At 38.0% G+C, this 21,848-nt stretch overlaps 1 protein-coding gene across 5 annotated transcripts in view; it reads right to left on the bottom strand.

Annotated features, from left to right (window-relative positions):
• ERCC6 (ERCC excision repair 6, chromatin remodeling factor) overlaps positions 1–21,848 on the bottom strand; it is an 80,103-nt gene that overhangs the window by 15,074 nt on the left and 43,181 nt on the right. For all 5 annotated transcript variants that reach the window (XM_079136452.1, XM_079136456.1, XM_079136453.1 and 2 more), the window contains 6 exons: positions 13,508–13,678; positions 12,853–13,029; positions 8,532–8,648; positions 4,549–4,644; positions 1,373–1,588; positions 420–530 (listed from right to left, as the gene is read on the bottom strand). In XM_079136452.1, coding sequence (XP_078992578.1) covers positions 420–530; positions 1,373–1,588; positions 4,549–4,644; positions 8,532–8,648; positions 12,853–13,029; positions 13,508–13,678 — 888 coding nt within the window. The remainder of the gene's footprint in view (positions 1–419; positions 531–1,372; positions 1,589–4,548; positions 4,645–8,531; positions 8,649–12,852; positions 13,030–13,507; positions 13,679–21,848) is intronic.

The following is a 21,848-nucleotide window of genomic DNA, read 5'->3' as shown; positions in this document are numbered from 1 at the left end:
ATGGTACTTAGCACACACATCTGAACTAGCTATAGCTCTTTGCTTCTGCCTACACATATTCTATATGTAGACTACTAGGCTGTTCCTAGTATGAGGAATGGTGATGTCCTAGAGACCTCTGGTGAATCAGACTTCACCTCATAGCTTCTACTCAACTAATTATATTAGCAATACTTAAAAACTGGGTTTTCAGTAAGATAACACATTTTTTAAGTACACACACATGTACACACACACATATCCCACTTCTCAACGATTCTGAAGTGTATATATTTGAAAATACAATGTCCCCCTTTAGCTCCTACCCAGCCCTAGAAGATAAGAACACTGCTCAGGTGGCTGTGGATGTAGAAACAGTCACTCCTGTCCCTCCACATACAGTAGCCCAGTCTGACTCCTCTGTCATATACCCTTGTTACCTCATTGTATCTTGTAATCAGTGGTTGTCTTGATGCTATGGTAGTGCTTCCATCCATCTTGAGATAGGAATACTTCTGGCTTCTCAGGAACACTTCCAGTATGTGTAACATCTGTTTAATGAGAGGAAAAGTGTGCAAATCAAATAGACATTTTAGTGTGTGCTTCTCTACCTGTATAAACAGCCATATCTTCCCGAGTGTGCCTATATTGAAAGGGGTTTCTTGCTTTAAGGCAGAAAAAAGCACTTTTGCTATTTCCTTATGATTAGCTCTTAAAACTTTTTAAGTAGCCTAAGCTCAGGCCCAAACTCACCTGAACACCAGAATTACGTCTTTTTTTTTTTTTTTTTTTTTTTTAATAACTCTAGTCAGGTACAGTGGTGCATGCCTGTAATACCAGTAGCTCCACAGGCTGAGGCAGGAGGATCATGAATTCAAAGCCAGCCTCAGCAACTTAGCAAGACCCTGTCTCTAAATAAAAAATAAATAAGGGCTGGGGATGTGGCTAAGTGCCCCTGGGTTCAATCCCTAGTACACACACACACACACACACACACTTCTAGACGCCATCTCCAGAGAAAGCTCCAAACTCCTAAAGAGATCTGCAGGCTGCCATCTTGACAATAGTGGCAGACTTGCTTATATCCCTTATATCCCTTTTATTCTTTTTTTTTTTATTTTTATTTTTTTGTACGAGGGACTAAACCCAGGGTCACTTACCACTGAGCTACATCCATAGCCCTTTTTATTTTGAGACAGGGTCTCACTTATTTGCTGAGGGTCATGCTAAGTTGCTGAGGTTGGCCTCAAACTTGCAATCCTACTATCTCAGTCTCTTGAGTCACTGGGGGTACAGGCATGTGCCACAGTGCATGGAGATTATATCCTATTTTTAAATTAAGAGTTCTTAAGGCATGAAGAACTGACTTCTTTCTTGAAGTCTGTGCACTCACCTGTCTTGACTGAGAAAATAGTAACACTCGTTGACCCTGCTTCTGCCATATTTTCAACAAAGACTCAACAACAATCATTTTTCCAGAACGTTTCCAGTATCCAAACTGATTTTCTTCTAGTTCATCATCTGGAAGACCTCTGAGATTCTTGGGACCTCCAGAAAAGAGATCAGGGTGGTTGCAGATTTTTCTTAGCGCTATAAGTCCAGAGAAAATCTGTGATACAAAGGAACATGATGATGCACTTGGATTACTCCACGTAAAAATAATATTCAGGAAAAAAGGAAGGGAAGAAAGCTATTCCATACGTGACATGGATTAAAAAGTCATTCTTTACAAGATTCCAATTTTCTACCCTAATCCCATTATTAGGAGTTGGAAGAAATTAACTTTTGCTCATCTTCTTTCCCTAACTGATCATGTAAAAAACGATATGTGGTTTACTGCATTGTAAGCTTTATATAAAAACTAACTCCTTAAAAATAACAATCTGAAATATCATACCAATCTAAATTTAGAGAAATCCATCATGTGAACTATCAGATACATTTAAATATTACATTCCTGAGCACCTTGCTAAAAATTCTTCATTTGAATGTATGAGTCAGAGGCTGAAGTTCCATTTACCTTTATATTATTATTATATCAGAAACTGCATGACAAAAGCACAAATGAGAAGGATGTGAAGGGTTCATGCAACAGAAAAGCACTAAGAGGCTGGGTAAGCATTTTCTAACCCCTGTCTCAGCCCCTGCCTGAGGCCTTCTCACAGGTTTCAGAGTGTGACTCAAATCAAATTCATTAGTATAAAAGCTCAAGTAGAAAAATAGAAATAAGCTGGGTATGGTAGCACACACCTATAATCCCAGTGGTCTCTCAGGCTGAGACCAGAGGATCACAAGTTAAAGGCCAGCCTCAGCAATTTAGCAAGGCCCATACAATTGGGGAAACCCTATTTCAAAATAAAAAATAAAAATGGCTGGGGATGTGGCTCAGTGGTTGAGCACCCCTGGATTTAATCCCAGTATCAAAAAGAAAAAAAAAAAGAAAAGAAAAGAAAAAGAAAGCTCATAAAATTAAGCGAATAATCAAAGGGATGGCAGTTTAAATCAGAAAGTTACACAAGCGAACAGTAAAAGATTTGAGTAAATCAGAAATACTGTCAAAACTCCCCAAAGAGCCATCTCTAACTCATGTTTCTTCCTCTAGACCTGCACTGTCTGAAAGAGTAGCCACTAGCCATATGAGGCTATGAAGCACATAAAGTATGGCTAGTGCAAGTTGAGATGTGCTACAATTGAGATGTGCGGCAAATGCAAAATATATGCCCAATTTCATAAACTTCGTACAAAAAAAGAAGAGTAACATATTTTACTCATCATTTTGAAACTTTGATTATACACTAAAATGATATTTTACATATATTAGTTTAAATGAAATACATGATCAAAATTAATTTTATCTGTTTATCTTTGTAATGTGATTGAAACTTACAAGTGTGGCTTGCACTCTCTATTGGACATTATGATCTAGACCACATAACTTGGAGGCACATGAAGAAGTGAAAGGGAGATTTACGAGTTAGAAATGTGAATGATTTAGAAGTCTTTATATATATACCAGTGACAGATGAAGTAAGAAACAGATGTAGTTAAAAGAATGAAAGAGACCACTGAATCTGGAAGCACAAGCCCTCAGGTGCTATGAACACAGGCAGCCACACCTGCCTGGGAGCAGACCAGTGTGGATTTCAGAGCATATATCACTACTCCAATGGGACAGGACAAGGACCATGACTTCAAAGCTCAGCATGGATTAAAGGACACACAAGCATTCACCTGCTACGGGAAGGTCTAGATTCCTAAGGCTTATTTTGAAAACACCTCAAAGAAATGGCTCTTGCTCAGGATGACAGCAAGAAGAGTGGGCATCCTTAAGCCCTAGGAATCTTATGTATCAAATCAATAAGACAGAATTCATAGGGTATGCACAAAGAAGGGGTACAGTTTGTCTGAAACTTTAGACTAAATGCTGATTATACTACTGCACCTACTTATTTAACATACATATAATCACTCTGAGCACTCAGTACTGTCTATAGGTACAATGTTATTACAGAAAAAATGTGTAAAAATGATTTTTCCTCACAATGTGCCCCAGCAGTCTGGGGCTGTTTCTCTATATTCTACATGGGCTCCCCAGTCCTTGAAAACTTCATCACTGCAAATGCCATCACTTAGCTATTCCTCCATTAGACCAGAATGTTGGATTCAAATGAAACAGCACTGCAGTAAAGAATACAACACAAATTTAACGTGTTCTTTCACTTCTGCAAGGGCTTGAAATTTAGTTAAGGTAATCACCAAAATGTTTTCAAAGGGTCAAAGAAAACCCCTGACCCAGCAGTAGCATGTCATCTAAACAAAATTTAGTTGCCCAGCTTCCAGCACATGATGCCATCAGTTGTGCAGTCTCAGCAGCACATTCTTATTTAAAAAGTTCCCAGGGATAGTCCACCATGGGAATGTGTTCCAGAAAGCTAAATTCTAGCACATTCATATAGTTATATAAAGTTTTGTTGTTGTTGCTTTGTTTTTTTCTAAGAAGACACTATCTAGTAACTTCTGAATTCTAGACAACAATAGAAAGTTTTTGGAGTATTGGAAGGAACAGAGTGACCCTAATTTCTTTTCACACACTGCAGATGATGAGAATTAGAACCGGAGACATTTGAACCAAAATTAAATTTGGTTTCCAACATGGTAATGATTCATGTTTATTAGGGTTCAGGGTTTCCTTAAGAAGCTGATGAAAATTATGATTCCTCTTCTCATTATATATAGTTTCTGTCATCATTCCCAGGAAAACCCAGACTCATCCACCTGTCAGGTGAGATCCTTGAGAGTCACAGGAACGACAGGGGCTTGTGGTCGCACTCACAGCTGTGTTCCAGCAACACAGCTCACGGTTACCAATCTCCCACCCGTGACCTCCCTTTGCACCTCACTGCCTGCATGCTGAAGCTCTGACTTCATACACTTCCCCACAGCATGCACACAAATGAACCGAGGCAACGTGATATAAAAAGCCTGGCACATTCTAGACACCAGTTTCCTTTCCTCTTCCACCTCTCCTCATCCACAACTTATTTCTCCAGCTTCTATTCTACGGCTGACCTGCATTTCTCCATTGAGAATCCTGTAAACTTCTTTGGAATCAATGAAATTCTGGTAGACTTTCTGCTGTTCATCGGTAAGACGGCAAAATAAGACCTGCAGGGGGAAAAAACAAACCATAGTTTCTAAAAAAATCACTAGAATAAAGTAATCAAAATATTACAACGCAAGCATTTGGTTTCCTAATCAAACAGCACAATATATGCAACTGTAACAATACTTCTTACTAAAACAACAATGACAATTCTTCTCATAGCTAAACAAAGACCATTTCTCCTGGTTCATGCCCCACTGCCCCAACAGTCCGTGAATACTGGCTTCCTGTTCACAGGCAAGTTCAGAATCCAGGTGTACAGATCATTCCTGGCCTCAATGTGCCCAGATTATCCCATCTCCCATGCCCCTTATCTGCACTCTGCTCAGCAGACCTGATGGGAACATTCACCTCACTTAGAACTCCTCCTTTCCTGGAGTCTGTAAGTTTACTAGACTCATCTCTGACAGCGACCTCTACCCTCCTAGACCAGCTCCATCAATTACTCCATGCCATTGGGTTCATGGACTTCCCACCTCTCAACCTTTCTCCTTCTCCAAATTCATCACCACCACCTCATGGCTTAACTTTCTTTCAGGGCCATTCATACTCCCATGTTCCTAGCTATCCCTGTGACACCAACATGGGCCCTTTTCAACCCACTACACTTGCCTTATGAATTTCCAGTGGCAGATCCCCAACCTGCCTTCTCTACTTCTTTATGGTCAATATCCAGGAGCATCTCCTGTCCTGAGGCAAATTGCCACTGCCTGTTTCAGGGAACTCATTCACACATACCCTGCCCGGTACCTTCCTAATGCCCAGTGCAGCATGAGAACTGCTGTGCCAACACTCCTCATGTTCCCCAAGCTATTCCACACCAGCCACTGTTGTCTCAACTTCTACCTAAAAGCAAGCAAATAAAAACAAAACAGTAAAAACCAAACCTGAAGCTACCAGAATCTGACAGGATTCCTTAGTTTCTACTCCCTAAAATGTTTCTGCTTCTGCTCCTACCTTGCCTTAGTTTCCTTTATTTCCAGAGGAAGAGGCTCTAGTAAGGATCAAAGGTAACTCCTCAACCTTTGTACCATATCTGAAAACCATGCCCATTAAGACACTCTAAAAGAGGGAGGAAATTTCCTGAAATAATATGGGATAGTCCTCACTTCCATTCTACTTTTTCACCTTTTAGGTGCTTCTGCAGAGAACAAGTCTAATGGGCACCCCACTGATGCCACTGAGATTGTTCCTAGTGTGTCTATCACTAATGACTTCAGAATTGCCAAAATCATCAGATTCTTTCCAGTTCAGCCCACTCACCCTGTTGCTCTGCAGCCCTGGCCTCCACTCTCCTAACTCACCTCTTACCTGTCTGCCTGCGTCTCCCTATCTTCCTAGCTAGTCCCTTAGGAGTTGCTGTTCCCTTAGACTGCTTATCTTCTCTCATTCTCCACATACTCTATGGTCAAACCAATCCCTGTTCAGAATTTTTAATACCTTCCTAGGTGTTAAAATACTGAGTGTAACTAACACTCATAGGTGTTAGTTACATCCTAAGATCCTCCTCAGACCTCTAGACCCATCTGCGACAGCCTCTTGGGCAAGTGAATATTTGCATAGGCACTTCACATGCATCCTAAATTAAACCTGTCAGTCATGCCCTAAAAGCTGGTTGTCCTTTTGAGGCCTCTATAGCAAAAGATCTATCCCAGCACCGTAAGGGAGAAATCTGGACATCCTGGGTCCTTCTGGTACCTTCCATCAGCCCCAACTTCATATCAGTCCAGGATTTTTTAGAACCTCATCCTTCTGCTTCTACTTACTTTCCCTCGGAAATTTTAATTTGTGGCATGAGTAGTCTTTCTAAAATATGAACCTGAGGGTTTATAATTCTTAATTTCTTACATCTGCATTTCAGTCTTTTACTTTCAAGGGCAACAGAGAAAAAGCCTTTCCTCTAAAACACAAAGGAAACTAAACCAATAGGACCTAGCACCTAGGAATTACTGTAGATAATTGTTATAATGGATTTTAAGATGCGTACACAAAGTCCAGACCTCCATGAGTTTCTAGTCTAGTAGAGAGACTGAGAGGATCTTTTTTTTAGTTGCAGATGGACACAATACCTTCATTTTATTTACTCAGTTTTATGTGGTGCTGAGGATTGAACCCAGTGCCTCACACATGCTAGGCAAGCACTCTTTTACTGAGCTACAACTGCAGCTCCCTATAATGATCTTAATAAAAGAACTTCTCTTTGTGTGTTTTCTTAGGGGTGGAATGGGTGTAGCAGAATCTTCAGGTGAAGGGGACACTATAAGCACATGGAAAAAAGTGAGACATATGTTGGAAGAGCAGAAAGAGATTCGTTTGGCTACAGCATGGAGAAAACAGTTGAGATTCCATAGTGAAAATAAATGGTGTGAATAAGTTAAACTGATGATCTTAAATAGGTGATAGGGAAAGGGACAGTGAAGGTATATTTGATAGGAATAAGCCTGGGAAAAATTAATCCAGCAACAATGGGCAATACCGAATGGAGTGAGAAGTCTTGTTGGGTGGGAAGTTCATCAGACATTGACTGCACCGGTTTATGATCAAACCTTGGGTGTGAAACTGATAAGAGTGAGAATGAAAAAGGACAAATAAAATGCCACAGCAATTGGCTGATTTGGAATTAGCCAGCTCAGACACCTGTGGTTTGGGTACCTGGATTTCTCAAAAGGGAGAGTGGGGAATGTAAAGATAAAAGCTCCAAGTGGAGATAAGTATGGGGGGAAGGGAAGAGGCAAGGATGAAAGGAAGTAGCCTCTATAACAGACCTCAAAGGTCAGTTTAAACATTGAACATGCATTTATTTAAAGGTGCCAAGCAGAGGTACAATCATCTTTTCAGATTACAGAACACTAGGATGGAATTTAGAAGGATGATTCTTTTGACACCTAAGTCAAATGACATCAATCCTTCGCTCAGTATAATCCTACGAATTTCTGCCTCGCAAAAAGTAAATCTTTCCCATGACCAGCAGGCCCTTGAGATCTGGCCTCCACCTTCCTCCTTTGTGGTTCTTGTCCTTGCTCCTGGCTTTGGCCACAGTGGCTTCCCAAATGGTCCTCAAGCATACCAATGCATTGCTCCAATCTGTCAGCAGGAATAGTCTTTCTTCAACTCCCATACAACTCCCTCTCATACCTTCTATGGGTCTCTGTTGTTAACTACCATTGGATCAGAGATCTTCTCTATCTCTTTTATAAAAAGTCTAAAACCCTTGCCCCTAGCACTCCCCATCTCCTCACCTAGATTCATTTTTCTCCATACTTAACCACCTACCATCTTCTATACTTATTTGTGATTCTCTCTCCACATCAAGAATGAATGTGAGGCCAGGCATGGTGAGGCAGGAAGATCGTGAGTTCAAAGCCAGCCTTGGCAACTTAGGGATGTGCTAAGCAACTCAGTGAGACTCTGTCTCTAAATAAAATACAAAAAAAGGACTGGGGATGTGGATCAGTGGTTAAGTGCCCCCTGAGTTCAATCCCCAGGACCAAAAAAAAAAGAATGTGAGTACCATGATAATGTAACTTGCTCTGCCACCTGCTGTGTACAGAGCCTTGAATCATGCTGGGCACCTGACTGGCATGTAATACAATGTGCAGTATGAATGAACTGAGGGCTTAAGGAAAACTAAGACATTTAAGGAAAGTAGTTAAAGAAACCTATGTGTTAAGAGAGGGAAACCAAAGCCTATGGATTAGAGAAAGAGCCTAGCTGAGGGAAGATGTCACAGAGGTATATCTGTCACATACATGTGTATGCAGATGAGGACCAGCCTGCCTTCCAGAGCCAGGACCCACCTATAGGCCTAGTCTTTTATACACAGGAGAATCAGATTGAGGGGGCAGGCACACCTGAGGAATACTTGGTTTTAACTTCTAGATTTACAGACCTGTTCATTTTTATCTGGCAAAGAAAGGCTCATCTTGACATCTGACTTCATTCTCCGCAGAAGGTACGGGTTTATAGTATCTCGTAAGACACATGCACACTTATAAGCAGTTTTAACCTATAATAAAAGAAAAGGGGAAATTATTACATGTTTAAGGAATGCATTTGTTCTTACCTCTTAACTGATTCCACTGCTTAAAAACTTAAAAGGATGACCAATGGTTTGTTCAAAGTGGTTTGAAATTGTTAGAAAATGACTTGAAATTTTTTGTACAAGTTGTATATACTTCAGGTGACAGTAGCTTTCATAGTATCATCAGGTGAAAAAACTGATCTCATTAACCAAAATGTACAACAAAAGAAAACCCAATAATTTTGTGTCTTACTCCTTTTCAATACTTGCTTTAATTATTATATAGTTAGACCTTAAAGTACAGATTTATGCGATTCTTGACTAGACTCTAGGGAAAAACTGCTTTCAAAGAAATCTGTTTATAATCTTGTATACTCCAAAAGCTACAAAGGAACTGCTACTATGCAAGACTGAAGATCAAAAGCTAAGTGTGGGGGAGGCTGCAGCAATGCGAGCCACCGGCTAATAAGCAGAGATTACTGCCCACTGGAGACTTAAGAGAGTAAGTTCAAGAGGAGCCCTATGATCCCAGAAATGAAAGGTCACTCTAGCCTAAAATGGAGCATATGGCTTCATAATGGACACAGCCACACGAAAGGGATATTAACTATACATAGAAAAACAAAGACCCACAGCCCAGGAAACCCCTCCCTCTACAATTCACTTAAAGGCAAACAAAGACTTCAATAAATTATTGACACTTAAAAAAAAAAAAAAAACTAAATAGGCTTAACAATTAAGTAAATTACTATTTCACAGAACAAGAAAAAAGTCCACAGTTTCAATACAAGAAAGTTACCTATAAAATCAATGATAATAAAGAGCTTGACATAATACACAAAGAAAGGTTCAAGTTAAAAATATTAAAAAAGAAAACATTTTTAAAAAGTATAAGAACATCTCATTCAAACCTAAATCCATGTGTGTATGTGTACACTTGTGTAGATGTGTGAATGGATGTGCATACAAACAAAAAAGGTGTTACCTGGGATAACAGAAACAAAGAAGTTACACTAATCAACAACTTTTATATCCCCTTGAGTGTATCATTAGACACTGATCAAAATTACTTTTAAGATAATCATGAGGTGCACACAATTTGTGATGCAGAGATGATTAAATTTTAGAATTTGACAGTACATTATGGTCTCACTGAGGAAACAGTTTTTCAGTATGCTGAGGAAACTCCCCACATCCTCCCTTTGGCTGTATCTCTTTCCTATTGGTTGTAGACACTGGTAAACTAAAACAGAGCTGGCTGGGAGGGCTGGTCCCTCAGCTTTTCTCTCTCCTGCAGGTCAACTCTGAGGTGGTTAATTCCAACCTGGCTCCCATGGCTGCCTCTGTTATTAAAAACATAAGGTGGTGATCTAACTGTATTTCTCTAACTTTCCCAAGTCCCTAGCGCTGTGGAAAATGGCTACCTTACTGCACATACCAATCTTCTTCCTATTCCTGACAAGGTAGAGAGGTTTATACTCCAGCTCTGCCTCTTAGACAAATCACCAAAACAAGGAGTCTCAGTTACCTTGACTATGAAATGAGGAAGTTTAACCAGACAGCTCCTGAGATTCTTTACAGATCTGAAGTTCCATGCCCAAGTTGAATGCACCTACGAAGGGAACAGTCCACCCTGGGGGTTGGTGGTGTCCTACCCTTACCTTCCTCAGCCCAGTTGGCCTAGCTTCCTCATCCTTTCTCCAGGAGGACTTTCTTGAGCTCCACAGTCTCTGATAATGGATATATCTGCCTAGGTCACAGTCCTCATTATTCTGTTCTGGGATTTTAATTTACCACTTTCCCCTTGTCTGCCCCACACTGAACCAGAAATACTACTCAGGGAAGCTTCTGGCTTCCAATACCCTCTCATCATGCTAGTCCCAGCCTGACACAATCATTATCTATAGACAGTCTTTATTCTTGGAATTCAAAAGCACATGGCAACCATGTTCTTACACAAAAAGAAGCAAATTAAAAACACTAGAAAGGGAAAAGGAGTCTTATTTATCTGCACTTTTACATGGTTTCAGCAACCAGAGGTTAACTGTAGTCCAAAAATATCAAATGGAAAATTACAGAAGACAGGACATTGGGTTGGATACTCTTGATTTCAGGTACCCACTAAATGCCTTAAAATAAAGCCCTTGTAGGTGAGGGGGGGACTACTATACACAAACTCCTTAATCAAAGATTTCCAGGAAGAAAGATTATATTTACATGTTCTCAAAACATCTTTCAACAAAAGACTTAATACTGCCAAAGCAGAAGTATGACTTCAGAGTTTAGAAATCAAGAAAACTTTACCAAGCAGTCACCAATGATGGGACAAATGAACAGCAGGTACCTCCAGGTAAAATGCACTGAGAAAGAAAGATCACTTCTGCAATATTTCTGCCAAAACTGCATAATCTGATCCAAATATGAAGAAATGTAAGACAAACCCAAACTTAGGTGCAGTCTAGAAAAATACCAGGCCTACAGTTTTAAAATCTGTCCAGGTCATGAAAGACAAAAGAAAGATTAAATAAACTTTTCCAGATTAACAGAGAGACACTTAAGAGACATAAAAACTATTAGAACAACTGGAAGAATGTGAATGACAACTGATTAGGTAACAGAATTATATCAATGTTAAATTGCCTCCTTTAATTTGTAAGCAACTGTTCTTGTTTTTAGGAAATACAATGAAGGATTTGGAAGAAAGGAACATTATACCTGCAACTCACTCAGATGATTCAGGAAAAAAAAAAAAAACAGCATTAATTTGTATACATTTATTCAACAAGATGGAAGGATGATAAGGTAAATGCAGTAAAATGTTAGAAAATAATCAGTGAATCTAGATGAAGTGTACATGGGAGTTCTTTTTTACAATTCTTAACACATTCTATTCAATTTGAAATGATATAAAATTGCAAGTTAAAAGAAAAAAAAAAAGAATAGTACAACTGAAGGATAGCAGAGGTTGAGAGGAAGAAGAAAGCCCTTGCAAAAGTTAATTAAAAACTATTCAATCTTAAAATGCAAAGGTATTAAAGGTAAAGGTATTAAAGTAAAAGTATTAAAATGGTCTGAAATTATTTTTCTAAAAACATTCCAAAACATATGAGCAATTCTTTTGATGTAAGGCTTTAATCCTGGTCCAGTCATGACCCAGCAGTTGCACCCTCCACCTGAGAAGGGCTGTGCAAAAACCCTGCCTCCCTCCAAAACTAGAGACTGCCCCCAAAGGCCACAAACTTCCCTCAGGTTAGCTTTAGCTTCTGAGGTTCCTGCCTGTGACAAACCCCGCCCCATCATTTCCTTTATTCTATCATCGTGCTTGAACTGCCTATAACACCACCTGGGTCTCTCTGCTCCCCATGGTCTTTTTTCAGACTACCAGCCACGTTCATGTCCTCACTGTCCTTACTACAAAAAGTCCCCAAAGGTCTCTCAGTGCCAGCCTCCCTCTCGTGATCCTACTGCAGAATGAGCAATCCCTGAGAACTACCACCTTCCAGCAGTCTGCTCAGACACCTCCCTGCTATCCCTGAGCACCACTGCCTCCTTCTCTGGGCCCCAGTTCCAGCATCCATAGCTTCCCACCTCCTTCCCCAACAAGTATCTCCAGTTCAGTCAAGCAAGTCTCCTCACTGTTCCAGCCATAAAGTGTGGCTGTGCTCACGCTACTGCCTCAGCCAGACTCGCTCTTCATGGCCTATTACCCAGAACCAGGCTAAGCGACACATTATTTTCCCTAACAATCTAATCCCTCCTGGTGTCCCCTTTCCTAAGTCTTTCACTACTTCATAAGATGCACTACCCAATTTGCACTAAATTATGTGCTATCCAGAACTGATCTGCTCTCACTTCATAATTCCTAACTGCTCTTGTGATCACATGTTAACATCATTTTTTAATTTATCTGACAGAAAAAATCCCAGGAAGAACCAACCCCAAATTTTCAATTCTGTTCTGCAAAGAGAAGTTTTATTTTAGTTCTCCTTTAAGTAAATATTTTACATGATTTTTTAAAAAGTTTATCTGGAAAAATATAATCTATCAAGCAAAAATAATTACCTGATTTTTATCAGATGCCAATTTATAAGCCTGGCCATTTCCCTTACATTTTGAATGACCTGGCTACAAAATACAAAATATAATATTTAATGAGAACATTTTAAATACTAAAATGCCTACTACTTACCTGTACTGGGGAAGCATTGGAATATCCCCCCATGGTGATGGGGACAGAGAACTGCTCCATAAACACAGGCAATGTGCCTAACTTTCCTGGGAAGACAAAGTCAAAGAGGGACCAGAGCTCCCGGAGGTTATTCTGCATCGGTGAGCCGGACAAGATGATCCGATGAGGTGTGCGGAACTAGTTTGGGAAATAAAGCACCTTCTTAATAAATTCACCATTTACCAGGTTGGACATTCCTGCCCCCAAACACTCCCAGTTAATACCATTATTTAACACATTTTACTCATCATTTTAATTCTTATGTCATTTTGATCCTCTCCAAAACATTTTATGCAATTATAATTCTTTAATTACATATAGATGAAAAAATGGGGAAAATTTTTTTCTTATTGTTCAAGCTGAATACCATAGGTTAGAATGGAATCTGGTTACATTCTAACAACTGATCCTCACAAGAGACATTAAGTAATGTGAACAATCAGAATTTAAAAAAAAAACAAGGTTGAGCATACAGAATTTTCTACATTAAGGTAAAATGTATATTTTTAATTCCTTAGGCATAAGGAATTAATAAATGTGTTACTAAAAGCAGAAAGCCTATTCTAGATCAAATATTATTGCCAACCTACAAATCCCTTGTTATGAGAGGTCATACCTGCTTGCAAGCAAGAGTGACAGCAGCATTTGGATTTCGAATTTTGTGTCCTTCATCCAAGATCACATAGTGCCATTCATGCCTACTAATGTCATCTTGCATCAGTCGAATGTAGGAGTAAGAAGTGATCAAAATTCCATGACAATGAGCAATATCTCGAATTAGTTTCTCCTAAAATCATAATAAAATAGCAAGGCCAGATTTTAAAAAGGAAGTGAAATACAGTGAACATGACTTAAAGTGACACCCTTTAAATCATGATACAATTTAGAGCACAAACATAATACACACATCCTAAATAATACATTTTCAGCAGAAGTGCACTTTACATTTGTTTAATCTGTAAGACAGTAAACATTGACTAATAAAGCTGCTATTGGTGGTGGGAAAAGGGGAGCTCTCAAAACAAAGATAAGAGCAAAAGCATAATATGTTAAACACTCAATTTTTATTTTCTAAAATATTCTTTGTCTCTGCCCTTGTTAAATTTAAAATAACAAGGTGAATGGAAAATGATTGTTTTAAAATAAAAGGAAAAAAAAATGAAAGAAACTCCATGGAGACAAGGAAGTCAAATTTAGGATTCCTAACCATATACAACATAAATTCCAGAATCCTAGAGTTCAGAATCCTATAATTAAAACAATGGTTTTGGGAGCTGGGGTTGTGGCTCAGTGGTAGAGTGTTTGCCTAGCACGAGTGAGGCACCAGGTTTGATCCTCAGCACCACATAAAAATAAATAAACAAAATAAAAGGCATTGTGTCCATCTACGACTAATTTTTTTTCTTAATGGTTTTTAATATAATAGGAAAAAAACACTGAGAAGAGACCTGAATCTGAAGAAAAACATATCCCAGAATGTCAGGCAGAAACAATGAAAAAGACTTATCCCAAGGCATGTCCTTCTGCATGTCAGAATTCTAAAAATAGAAATAAAAGGGGGTGGGGATATAGCTAGTTGGTAGAATGTTTGCCTTGTAAGCACAAGGCCCTGGGTTCAATCCCCAGCACCGCAAAAAAAAAAAAAAAAAAAAAAAAAGAAAGAAAGAAAGAAAAGAGAGAGAATGACATAGCTTCTGACCAAAACACAACTGAGAAAGAGAAGATTCCCTTCAGAATAGAAAGACTGCCTGCATTGGGCATTTCTTTCTGTAACACTAAAAATGTTAGAAAGCAAAGAGAAAAAAAATTCTTTACACAATTCTTAGGGGAGGGGAGCAGTGGCAACCATGGAATTCTGCATCAATCCAACTAGCAGCCATGCTTGATGAAAACATTTTAAAAATTTCAGCTTCAGATAGGCAATGGTTCAGAAAATAAGCCACCCAGAGGCTAGCTAGATATAGTGTGCTGAATTCAGAAGCCGAGAGGTATGTGCAGACAGGCAAATGCTGCCCTCTGGGAAGAGCCAGAGAAGCACTCTCTACCCTCTATGCTCTTGACAGAGAGTATGCTCACAGCAATTTCCTAAGTGAGGGCAGAGTAACCACTACAAACCCCATTTTATATATGCAGACACCATGGCTTGGGTTTAGTATCCAATATACTAGGTCACAAAGTTGTGGAATCAGAATTCCAAAGAAGGAAGTCATTCCCCAAAGCTGGGAAATATATTACAAAGAAAAACTTTAAAAGATAAAATAAAGCATGACTATACAATAATCCCACTAATATGTATACTAATAATGAACCAATAAGATTTTTAAAAAAATTTTAAAAGGGAAAAGGTAATATATATACTGTACCTTAAAATAAATCATTAAAACATAATAGTCCAAATGTTAAACACTTTCAAATACAAATGAAACTGTTAACAAATGATCTAAAATATAAAAGGGGAAATATTTTTAAGTATAATATAATCCCTGTTTAGCTTAATAAAACCTGGAGTACAGTTGGGGGAAAATAAAAGTGGATATAAACCATCCTGGATCCACAGGTAGAATGGAATACAGAATAGATACAGTATTAATTCTTAACTGTGAAAGAAAAATATGTTGAAATACATTTGTCAAAAATTTAAGCCTTCTTTAGATTATGCAGAAGGAAATGAGAGGGAGGGGGTTATGAAAAATGGTAGAATGAAACAGGCATCATTACCCTATGTACATGTATGATTACACGAATTGTATGAATCTACATTGTGTACAACCATAGAAATGAAATGATGCACCCCATTTGTGTACAATGAACCAAAATGCAGTCTGTAAAAAAATAAAAAAAATAAATAATTTAAAAAAATTTAAGCCTATTACTGATTAATGGTTGCTACTTCTTTATAAACACTAGAAAAGATATAGAATGTAGAACTATATAGGGGAAAAAGTAATAAAAATAGCAAAAAAAAAAAAAAAGGAAACAATATATAATAAATAGAAAACAAGATAGTAAGTTGCAGATTAAACACATATCAGAGGTCACCATGATGGTGGATTTTTAACAGCAAAACTTTCCATGGGGTAAGGCAAAACTGTAGCCTGGAGTTTAAAGGAGACCCAACCTGGCTGGCAATTAATTAAAGCTGAAATAGAATTAATCAAAGATATACTAAGAACTGCAAACAAAAAAAGAGTAGGTTTAGCAAAATGAACATAAGACAAACAGAAGTGAACAGAAAGAAGAGAGATGTTTTATATTTTAAATGGAGTAAAATACTAAGAACAAAGCACAGGGCTGGGGAGATAGCTCAGTTGGTAGAGTGCTTGCCTTGCAAGCACAAGGCCCTGGGTTCGATCCCCAGCACTGCAAAAAAAAAAAAAAACAAAGCACCATTCACCTTTACCTGTCAAAAAACACAACAACAAACAGAAAAGCAAAGCTCTGAAAACCACAACCTGTCCTGAGGCCTGACCACAGCTTCTGAGAAAAGGATGTTTAAAGAAAGTAGGTTTAAAAATTGGTATACAAAGGATTTTAGTGCCACCAAAGAGCTCCCTTCATAGCTACCAACAGTGGCTTAGCCTGCACAAAGAATGCTTGTTCATTTTTAACCTCAACATTTTCCCTTCCCTTCCCCATGTTATCTTCCTCTACTCTACTGATCTTCCATTTATATATTTTCTTACTTTTAATTGGTGCATTATAATTATACATAAAAGTGGGTGGGATTCATTGTGATATACTCACACATGCACATAGCATAATTTGGTCAATTTCATTCCACCGTTCCTCCTCTTTGCCTCCAAATAAGGGAATCAAAAATATCCATTCAATCATGCTAAGTGAGATAAGCCAATCTCAAAAAACTAAAGGACGAATGATCTCGCTGATAAGCAGATGATGACATATAATGGGGGGTGGGAGGGGTTAGCATTAGGGTTAGGGTTAGGTTTAGGGTTAGGGATAAGGAGGGTGGTAAGAATGGAGGAAGGAAGGACTGTATAGAGGGAAAAGAGGGGTGGGAGGGGTGGGGGGGAAGGAAAAAAATAACAGAATGAATCAAACAACATTACCCTATGTAAATTTATGATTACACAAATGGTATGCCTTGACTCCATGTACAAATAGAGAAACAACATGTATCCCATTTGTTTACAATAAAAAAAATTTTTTAAAAAATCCATTCATTATAAATATGCTACTCAGAAAGGTTAAAATCTAAAAAATAGGGCTGGGGATATAGTGCAGTTTGTAGAGTGCTTGCCTCACCAACACAAGGCCCTGGGTTCAATCCCCAGCACCATACACAAAAAAATAATAATGATAAATAAAAATCTAAAAAATAAAAAAAATAAAAAGCTGACATCAAGAGGTACAATCAACCCAATGGGTTAAAAAGAGAAGAGACAGAATTAATAAAAGAAAAATTTAAATCTTACAGAAAAAAAAAACCTGACAGAACTGATAAGAATTAAAAAAAAAAAAAAAACCTCTTTGAAAAAACCAAAACAACTTCTGAAAAGTCAGTCAGAAGAACAGACTCTGTACAGCTTTAGAAATATTAAAGGAACAGTTACCAATGTAAAGAATACAAAAATGTTAAGAAATACCATGTGACAAAAAGTCTGAATATTATGACAGAAGACGATAGTTACAAAAACAAATTACCTTAATGAAAATGGACCCAAGAAAAATTAGACCAACTGAGCAGAACAATACCAAGGAACTTGAAAAAGATGTATACTTTTCTATAAGTATAAGAAAAAAGATGTATACACTTTTCTATAAGTGACAAAGGAACAGAACTAGTTATAAAACTGTTTCCAATACAGAAAGAGAATGCATTTCAAATGATTATTACAAGGCTAACAAAACCCAGCCTCCAAAACTTGACAGATGTGCCCAGATCTCCAAACCAAAAGTCATTACTTTAAAGTCTAGCAATACATTAACCAAATAAGGCTTATCAAGGAATACCAGAATAGCTAAATATTAGAAAGTTTAATATCATTATGTAATCCCAATCATCTCAATCTGTGTAGAATTCAAAATCTTAAAAAAGTGATAATTTTACTAATATCATCTTCGATAACTAGGATTAAAATGTTTTTTAATTCAACAGAGTATAAAAGAGTACAAAGAAGACTGAGGAAATTTTGAGAAAATGAAACAAAGGAATTGTCTTCTCATGTGTCATAACACATTCAACTTTCAAGGAGTTAATAAAATTGCTTTGGAGATTCAAAACAATACCTGGAGCCTTTTAAAGGTTTGACAGGTGAGAAATGTATTATTGTAACTACTCTTTTATCATCGTCCCATTCACAAAGTTCAACATCTGCACAGTACAATAACGAAGGTCACACTTGCTTTAACCATTTTCTGGTTTTTATCTTAGGAAAATGAAGCAGTAAATATCTCGGGTGCACAGCCTTGCAAACATGTACAGGCTTGTCCAGGTCTCACCTCCATCCCACTCACTGGACTACAGTGCTACTGCCTTGGCTGCTGGTGCCCAGTGTAGAAAAACGCTGCCAGAGAAGCAGGCTGCACATCGAATACCTCACCTGGCCAGTCCTGTAACTTTTGAGAAGCCAGAACTGACTTCTACAGTTCCTCCACATCTAAATTCTCTACTGAGATTCTAGGCAGACAGCTTCCCTCTATTTCTATCACTATCTTCCCCTCCAGGAGAGGAGGGGCTGCCAGAAGCCATGCCAACAGGTGGGGTGAGACAATAGCAAACTCAACCACGGGACTGTGCTCAAGTCCACTCTAGGCACAAGTCATGTGCACTCAGACAGTGAAAGGAAACAACTTCAGCTATCTGGGGGGCCTGAAAGAAAGTGGAAGTTAAATTACCACTCATATTTGTAAAATGTCCACTATGTATAGCCACATCTACAAATGTGGGTCTACCTGCTCAAGGATCCTGGAACTCCTAACTGTTGGATGCATAGACCAGCCATAGTTCCCATTAACATTCAAGAAATACAATCCCAAAGTGAATTCTGAACATCACTCTGTAGCTGGGAGCTTTACCTGAGATAAACAAAAGAGATGCTGAGCCTCAAAAGTACTGCAATGAGTAGTTTCTTTTGCTTGTAAAAGATCAAAGTTTATTTGGAATATTCTATAATGTTAGCTATAGAAATACAGAATTCCTACCGTGTTCAAAGAGATGTTCAACAATTAACAAGAATTAAGAAGATGCTTCTATAAAAAGAAGATGTGTAAAATGTCTCCACTGCAAATATAATCTTCACCTAGCCACTGGGTAAAAAATACATCTAAGACTATTTGTTTTCACCTGATTCAATCTCAGAATTCTATAACTGCCTAGACTGGAGTTTCAATAATAGTGAATTGTTGAATATTATGGACGTCTCTATCCAAACACTTAAGACAAATCATCTCGGGCGGTTTCAAATTAAAAGCTTGTAAAATATGTAACCTCTCCTAGTTTTTGCAATTAATAGGGTACATCTGCAATTAGCCTGACTTACTGAATGCAGTGCTGTTGTCATTAAAAGATGTCTGTGGAAGTGCTGCTGTTATTATGGAGGCTCAGGAGACCAATCCCTCCTAGAGGGCAAACAGTGGACTGGTAGAAAACAACAGCCATAAATCACACTGTCAGGCAGCAGGGAGAGCGAGTGAAGCACAGGCACATGAAGGCCATTCACGGTAAACACAGCACGGCAGTTTCCCAGGCAGGATTTACTGCACCTGTAATTAATTAAAATTTCCTTCAAGCTAAATCTTTAATAAACAAGGATTTGTGCTGACAATGAAGAAAAAAGGGCCCAGCAACATAATTTTACAATATAACTCATGGAACAAGTCTAGCATCTATCATTTCTTATATCAGGTGTATACACTAACTCTGAAGTTAATAGCAATTATATCACTTTGTGTTATAATCGTGTACTTGGAATAGGTCTGAAATGTTTAGGATGCTTGAGGGACCTGGTGGTTCCCTTTTCATTTTTACTTATGTTTTTTTCCTGACCCCCTTTCAGCTTTTTAAAAAGCCAAATCTTTTTGCTCTAGTATCTCAGGAAAAGGGCCTTTTTAAAGAATCGATGATGGCAGTTTCATCAGATGGCCAATTTTTTGTGAGGTGTGCTTTTTAACCACTTCCCAATTTTGAACTTCCCAAAAAGAACTTCAACATCTATTTCATTCTATGTGGGATCATATGTACCTAGATGTGAGAAAAACAGGTTTAGAAGTTCAATGACCACAAATGGTTCTGATAAAGCACTTATGAACTATCTATCTAGAATACATGTCACATCAATCAGCAGTGCCTCTTTAAGGATCTTTTTTCAACCACTGAAATGAAGAGGTCTGGGTTGTGCTTTGTTTCTGACAAGAGCAACGAATATTTGAGTAACTTCACATATCAAGGACCACACTAAGCTCTTTGTGCATGCACATTAATCCAAGAAATCCTCACTAACCTATCAAAAAATTTCTATTTTATAGGCCATCAAACTAGGCTCAGATAAGGTAAGTGACTTGCCTGACTGAGGTCATAAAGTTATAAAATAGCAGTCAAGATTCAAACCCAGGTGTGGTAACTTCAAAACCTATGCAATTAAAACTTTATATCATTGTTGTTTTTCCCACTCCTATGACTCTAAATAGCATAAATTGATCAAAACAAGGCAAAACACTTCGAATTATCTAATAGTCACAGAATTACTGGATCCTACACAGTGGAAAAAGGTGGGAGAGATAAGGTGAGAACTATTTCAGAATATAAAGCAATTTCTCATTACACACATTCCAACAAATTGAAAAAAGCATTCTTAATCATTAAATAAGCTTTACAACATAGTGCTAACGATGCCACCACCCACTGGGAGTTATGAGCAAAGTCTCACAAGACTGCCTTCTTTCATTATCTTTTCATACATCCTATTTTCTTTCCCCAAGAAAACAGTTCACTTTTCAAGGTTAGTTAAAAACACCATATCCAATTTTAGAGCCCTAAGAATATCAACCTGGAATGTAGTATTTATATTTGTTCAACAAATATTAACTCACACAAAATTTTTCTGTGCTAGGAAAAAAAAGAGATCACAAATCACAATGAGAAAATCTTAGACTCCTATTCAATGCAATTTCAACTGACTATTAAAGGAGATTCAGATACCCAAAATTTTCCTTATCAGATATGATCATTTGGTTCAAACTGTTAGATGCCTATTTTTTTGCATGGTTGTTGGATGTGCACTTGACAATTCTAAATTATGCTGCCAATCAAAGAGACTAGTAACAAAGAAAATATAGGATTAAGTGGTGAGAGTAGTGAGAAGCTAAAAGACAATTTGGGGAAGAAGAATGACAGGTGTTCACTATTTAGAAATTGTTCAGTTGCCTAATAATCTGCTTTCCAAATGAAAAATCTCCAAAATTTTATGTCATACCAGCTACAACTAGACATTAGAAAAATAAAGATACTCCACTTGAATTATAAGGAAAACACCTGTCATTATTACTGTTTTAAATATTTCTTAAGAGAAATTCTCTCCTTTCCCCTATTTTGTGCAGTACTGCATGTCCCTATGCCGAAGTGTCACTACTGAATTCAGAAAGGACAGTCAGTGAGTATAGAACCCTCAACCACGGGAAAAAGAAATCTCAGCTGATAAGGAAGGGAAAGAAGTCAGGCTGGAAAAGAAGTTCAATGCTGGCTTAGGGGACAGACCAGCATTGACAGACTATTTAAAATGTGAAAAAGAGACACAGACTTTATTGCAGCCTAACATACATTTGTAAGCTACCAGGTGTGCATGGGGTGGTGACAAAGATATGCACACACAGATAGGAAAGGAAGGAGCAGAGGAATCAACTATCACTTCAATGTTTGAATCCAGAAAGCAAAGTTACTATCTTGGAAATGACCCTAACCAGGCCTATGCAAAGGAACTATTAACACATTCTCGATG

The sequence above is a fragment of the Sciurus vulgaris genome (assembly GCF_902686455.1).
Source record: "Sciurus vulgaris genome assembly, chromosome: 4".
NCBI lineage: Eukaryota > Metazoa > Chordata > Mammalia > Rodentia > Sciuridae > Sciurus > Sciurus vulgaris.
This window is presented reverse-complemented; position numbering and strand designations above follow the sequence as displayed.